This window comes from Kryptolebias marmoratus, linkage group LG18 (assembly GCF_001649575.2).
Source record: "Kryptolebias marmoratus isolate JLee-2015 linkage group LG18, ASM164957v2, whole genome shotgun sequence".
NCBI classification, from domain to species: domain Eukaryota; kingdom Metazoa; phylum Chordata; class Actinopteri; order Cyprinodontiformes; family Rivulidae; genus Kryptolebias; species Kryptolebias marmoratus.
In genome coordinates, this window is record NC_051447.1 from 4,018,555 (window position 1) to 4,025,116 (window position 6,562).

General features: G+C 43.8%; 1 protein-coding gene across 3 annotated transcripts in view; it reads right to left on the minus strand.

Annotated features, from left to right (window-relative positions):
* ptbp1b (polypyrimidine tract binding protein 1b) overlaps positions 1–6,562 on the minus strand; it is a 19,003-nt gene continuing 12,441 nt past the window's right edge. For all 3 annotated transcript variants that reach the window (XM_017437595.3, XM_017437598.3, XM_017437594.3), the window contains exons 11-15: positions 5,657–5,690; positions 4,294–4,386; positions 3,891–4,107; positions 3,729–3,806; positions 1–2,793 (exon numbers count right to left, since the gene is read on the minus strand). In XM_017437595.3, the coding sequence (XP_017293084.1) occupies positions 2,661–2,793; positions 3,729–3,806; positions 3,891–4,107; positions 4,294–4,386; positions 5,657–5,690 (555 nt within the window). In that variant the 3' untranslated portion in view covers positions 1–2,660. The remainder of the gene's footprint in view (positions 2,794–3,728; positions 3,807–3,890; positions 4,108–4,293; positions 4,387–5,656; positions 5,691–6,562) is intronic.

Consider the following 6,562-nt stretch of genomic DNA (forward strand, 5'->3'; position numbering starts at 1 on the left):
TTTTCGATAAAAAGTGATTTTTTTTATTCTCGTTTTTCCTTTTGTGACACCACAGTGTAAGGCTCAGACACTTGAATCAAAATATACACGTTTCATCAGATACAAAACCGACAATCAGCTTTCAGACGACTGCGTAGAAAACATGTTTTTACAGCCGGACACCGAAGGGCTCGTGATGCATTCAGGGACGCCTGGGAGTCACAGTGTTCTTATTGGTCCGTGTCATCGTTCCGTCCTCACTTTTTTAACGTCTGAGAAAAAGCAGCTTTAAACGCCGTTCTGCACCAGATTTCTGAGTTAAATTAAACGTTTAAACAAAACGTTGTGGTTGTCTGAAGCTCCGCCCAAAACAACCGCCCTCCTGAAGATTTCAAAAGTTTGGAAATGATCTCCTATGTCATCTATGTGTAACTTTTATTTAAGTTTGTAACTTTTCTTAAAAATAATTTAAAAATCCTTCACTGTGTGTGTGTGTGTGAGGGGTTTCATTGGACCTAATTTTAGGCCCAATGAAATCCTTTTTTGTGCAGAGCGGTGGGAGGAGCCTGATCACACCACAGAGGTTGACCAATCAAAACAGACGGGGGGTTTTTGGCGGGAAAAAGCGAGCTTCTTTAGTTGAGGCTAATAGCTAGCCATTAATGTCAGGATTCAAATCTTGTTGCTCAAGTATTTCAATATTTATAAAAAGTTCATTTTATAACTTTTTTGAAATTTTATTTGTTATGATTTAGTGGTTTTTGTGCTGCTTTTGTTCTTGTTGTTTTAAAATGTGTTTAACGAACATGGCTACATTTGGAATAAATTGGAATGTACTGAAATGAGCCGCATCAGGGCCCGTTTACTTTTCCAACATGGCTCCCTGAGGTGATCTTAGCTTTAATATTAATTTTATTCAACAGATTTTTACTCTTTTTTTTTTTCCAGTTTAGTTCATTTATAAAAAAAAAAAAACTGTTCACAAAAGTCCTCTCAGGTCAAACAAGATTTAAGAATAAAACTTACTTTTGTTTTTATCTTAAAACCTTTTTAAAGCACAGATCCATCCCTCAGCTACTACCACACCTAATTTTAGCTTAGTAGCTGTAAGATTGAGTTATAGCCATTTGAATGTTTGCTAACATTGTTTAGCTGTGGTGGCCATCTTGAACTTGTACATCCGTTGATTATTTACTAAAAGTTTAATTTAAATCCATCCAGTGGTTCATGAGATATTTCGCTAACAAACACATGTATATAAGAGTTTTGGATCCACGTTAGAGGCACTCCTGGCAAATCTACAAACGTCTCTGAATTTTAACGAATGCCCCCCACCCGGTCGACGCAGATTTATTTTCATTTCAAACGTTTATGGGTTGATATTTTCTGCTGCTGTCTTTAAGCAAAGCTGAAGTTTCTCTCTGAACAAACCCCAAACGTCCAGATTGTGTCCAAACGGAGCTCCCGTCAAGCCGAGAAGCAGCTTCCTAGTGTCGAATTTTCCCCAGATGCCCTGAATGCATCACGACTGCATAACTCAGCAGCTGATTTAAGGGAAACATTTCGTTCAAACAGTGACTCTGTTAAACATGTCGGGGTGGCTGGAATGTTGATGTTTTCTCCTAATAAGACAAATCAAACCCAACCAGCAGCTCCCCGCTGACCTTTGACCTCAGAGCGAAGAGGATGGACAACTCAGCGCTGTGTTCAAGGCACTCTGCGTAGTTTTATCCGAGTCCAGAGAAACGGTCGAGACGTGAATAAAAAGAAAACGCCAAGAGGAACCAGAACCCTGCGGCGGGTGAAGCTGTTTGCATCGTGGAGAAAGGCCGTTTTTGGTTTTAGCTGTAGTGGATCAACAAACGTATAAATAAAAACCTTTCGACAGACAGGACGAGCTCACAAAAACATTCATCTCCAGGTCGTAGAAGGCAGCGAATCGAGCCGAGCTCACCAAGACACCAAAAATAAAACAACAAAACGAACGAACAAAAAGGTCAGGAATGATTAAAATATTGCTACGATATATGATTACGACATGATTGCATACGTGGAAATAAACTGAGAAGGAAAAGACTAACTAAAGACCCAGCAGACCTGCTAAAACAATCAGTTCACGTTTGACTCGACAGTAACCAGCTTTAAAAACACAAACAGGAAGCTGACGACACCAAATCTGGGTTCATCTCAACAGTAAACCTTTGAAACTGTAAACCTGCCAATTCACAGAGGCTTGGATGTTTGTGGTGAAGGAATAAGGCACAGGGATCTGCTCGGTTTCCACGCCGCAGCTCCGTCTTCACAGGCAGGACTCGGGTTGGACTCGGGTCAGACCCGGGTCGGATCGGGGACAGCTACAGTAAAGGGATCAGGGACGCTGGAGAACCCGAAATCTGAGTCCGGAGGGACCCATCGGGGTCGGAGGGTAAATTAAAACGGCCGACTTCGTGTCCCGTTTTCAGGAAGTTCCAACTCCCCAACCGGGAAAACCAAACAGCCTGAGAACCCCCGAGGAGTCCCTCTGGTCTCAGATTTCTAGTCCTCAACATTTTAAATAATAATTTAAAAATCACAGCAGACTTCACGGTGGTTTCTGCAGACTGGAATGACTGGAGTGTTGTGGACACCAGCAGGTCGGCTCCCCGCGGGCCCGGGAGGTCTCGGACCGCAGGAGCCGAGGCTCAGATGGAGGACTTGGAAAACGAGACCCGCAGGTGGTGGTTTTCTCCCAAGTCGTGGTTGTGGAACTGGATGAGACTTTCGATGGCTTCCTCCACAGAAGCCATCTGGATCAGAGCCATCTTATGGTCCTTCCTGGAGGAGAAACCAACAGGTTAAAGCCGGCTGATCCGGTCCAGAATCAATCAAATGTTTGACATCGACTCGTTAACGGACGCGTCATCGGGTCCGAGCGTGTCCTGTCCATCAGTCGTCTCCGACTGGGAGGACGTCTGTATCTGTGACCCTAAACCTGCTGGGAAATCCTGCAGAGTCCTCAGGCCCGGTGGGCCTTCACGTCTTTGCTCTTCATCAGATGGTGCCGGACAGTTCCGTTGGACAGCGTCCAGCTGGGAGACGGCCCAGAGGTTTGTGTCTGTCCACAGAGACGGCTGATGGAGTTTGTTTTCTTCAACTTGATGGTCGACCAGAGCTCGAGTCCTGAGCTCGATTAATGAACCGGACCGAGTTTACAGGAGACAGGAGGACAGACGCTGGCAGAGGGCAGACGCTCGTAGAGGACAGACGCTCGTAGAGGACAGACGCTCGTAGAGGACAGGCGGGTCAAATAAAGCCCTGCCTCCTCGTGTAAAAATAAAACAACTTGAAATAAACAGAAAAGTTAAATCTCTTCTCTCCTTTTTTACTCAGAGTCTAAAGCGTCTTTCACCAAGTTTTAAAGGTCAAAGGTCAACAGTTGACGTCTGAACTAAGATTAATAATGTCCGTTCACCAAACATGGCGTCTCTCCTGCAAATGAGATGTGTTTGATGGATGAAGGGTTTCAACTCATGACCTTTGACCTCATTAATTATCTGAAACTACAAACAGAAACGACTAATCTGAGGACATTTTCTACTGAAGGTAGTTTATTTTTGGCGCTAAATTTAATTTCTTTCAGGGAGAAACTTTTCCAAAAAAGGACAAAACCAAATTTAAGAGTTTCAGATGAAATTCGGAGCCTCTAAAACCAAAAACAGACCATGATAGAAAGGAAAAGGCGAATGAATCATTCGGGCCGAGAGACTTACTGGAAGAACTTGAAGGCTTTGACTGCAGCTCCTGAGCTGCAGAACAGCCTCTGCAGGTCCTCTTCCACCACAGAGGGACTGAAAACACAAAGACAGGAGACGTCAGAACCTCGGGAGGACGGCGCCGTCGTCTCCCGGGCCCGGAGCGCCGGCCGGACTTACGGGATGTTGGACAGGTGCAAGGTGGCAGACGGTGGGAAGATGTTGGAGTAGTTCTTGGAGCCGGGCTTCTTGAAGCGGTGCAGGGGGGAGCTGCTGTAGTCTTTGGTCAGACCCTGGTCCTCGTGGCCTTCGCGGGGAAGCTGGACGCTCGTGTGTTTGGACAACGTGATCCGGAGAGGCTTCCCGTGGAGCCGCTGGCCGTTCAGGTGACTCATGGCTGAGAACGCCAAAAAAATTAAAAAATAAAAGGTTTACCTTCAAAATAAAGTTAGTTTGTACAAAAATCAAAAAAAGTGGTTCGGACATTTTAGCTTAGTGTCGAAAGTCAAACACAGCGGACAACCCTGAGGACGTCCTCCTTTTGGGGGCTTTTATTTTGACAGCGACCCCTGTGGGCTGTTACCTAGCTGCGCCTGAGTGCTGTCACTCATCTGAACCAGAGCGTTTTCCTTCTTGTTGAAGAGGATCTTCACTCTCATCACGTCTCCATAAACACCTGAGCAGAGGCGGACAGAGACAGGAAGCAGGCGAGATGTTTGTTTCAAGTCGACTCAAACAGGAGCACAGAAATCCAGACAAACTCTACGGGAAGCTGTGTGTGAAGCCTGCCACACCACTGACCCTTCGCTTTACTCAAATACAAACTGTACGGAAACCCAAACCAGTCGGTAAATTTAATTTATGGAGGCAGGAATTCCTGAATGGTTAAACACAGGAAGTACAAGTAAGGAAAATAAGGGGAAGGGCCAGAGAAAATTAAAAATAAATGGCTGATTACACCGCGTAGGCGCTATGAATTATGGGTTTTTACAAAAAAAAAAAAAGCTGCTGATTCAGCGCTGAGGACATGCAGACCGACAGAAACCCGGCATGCAGATCTAAAAACTGAGCCTTGTTTATTAAAAACACAATAAATGCAACTCCTCAGAGTTTACAGAGGCTCCAAACTGACTTCAGATCTGTTTAAAGTTTAAAACATTTTATTATCAGAAACTAAAAGGAGAATTAAAGCAGTGCTTGAGCCTTCAGGCTGCTTTTAAAGACTGAGAAAAAAAGTTATTATTAAATAACAAGAAACTAGCTCCCAGCTAGCCTCTCTGTGCTTTAGCTCCTGGCTAGCTTCTCTGTGCTTTAGCTCCCAGCTAGACTCTCTGTGTTTTAGCTCACAGCTAGCCTCTCTGTGCTTTAGCTCCCAGCTAGCCTCTCTGTGTTTTAGCTCACAGCTAGCCTCTCTGTGCTTTAGCTCCCAGCTAGCCTCTCTGTGTTTTAGCTCCCAGCTAGCCTCTCTGTGTTTTAGCTCACAGCTAGCCTCTCTGTGCTTTAGCTCCCGGCTAGCTTCTCTGTGCTTTAGCTCCCGGCTAGCCTCTCTGTGCTTTAGCTCCCAGCTAGCCTGACTCTGACTCTGACTACCGACGAGCTAACGGCTAGTCTGCAGCTAATGATATTTAATTAGCAAACAATCATAGATTTATAAAAACAGTGCGATGCAAAACTGATTTTTAAAAATAATCTGAGATTAGAGCTGCTGGACATGCTCGGCTCAGTAAAATGCTTCTCAGTGTTTTAAAACTTAATTCAATAAAGTTGTTTGTATTTTATGGCGTCTGTTGAACAAAAGACAGAGGAGCTTCAGAAACTCGGAGGAAAAGCTGCACAGATTGTGATTTAACTCAAATCAACACACAAGATCCGACAAAACAAGCAGACACTCATTGTTTATTCATAAACAAACAAATAAAAATCAGATAATTCAAGTGACAACATACCGAAGAGAATAAAGAGGCAGTGGGGCGTAACTCTCTTTAAAGACAGCAGAGAAGGCAGCGGAGGGACAGGACAGGTAAAGGTGGGAGGGCAGGACAGGTGGAGGGTCCGAGGCGTTTCCATGGCAACAAATTTAAAAAGGGGAGAAACAAACAAACAAACAAAACAAAAAAAAAGACAGGTGAGGGGTCAATCAGAAGGTTAATTATCTCTGGAGAGGAGGGGACAGATCAAATTAAAGGATCATTTCACATAAAAACTGCTCAGGTGTGTGTGTGCGAGACGCAGGTACGTGGGAGGGGTGTCGTGACAACAGGAAGTGAGACGATAAAACATCAGAGTTTAATCTGAGACGGAGGAACAGGAAATCAAACTTCAACTTGGATCGACGCTGACCTGCCTCCGAGTCAGACTTTTATTTTGAAATTATTTCCATATCTTCCTGAATAAACCAAAAACGGAGGGAGGACGTCGTTAAAACTCCTCACGGAACAGGAGTTCTACAAGGGTAAAAGTTATAAATAAGTCTCGAGGCAGGAGAAGCTTTAATTTCTCCGTAGCTTCATCTGTTTGATTTTTGGTTTTTAAGAGGAAAAACAAACAAACAGAATGTTTTAATCACGTGAACGCAGAAACTAAAGGTCTGATCGAAGCGAAACGCTAAATTAACAACGAACCTAAAATGTCCTCCGCTGAACGACGCAGGCGGCTGGAAAAGGGGGATCATGTACAGGTGCTGGTCATAAAATTAGAACATCATGAAAAAGTAGATTGATTTCAGTAATTCCATTTAAAAAGTGAAACTTGTATATTATATTCATACATTACATACAAACTCATATATTTCAAATGTTTATTTCGTTTAATTTTGATGATTACAAATGACAACAAATGAAAATCTCAAATTC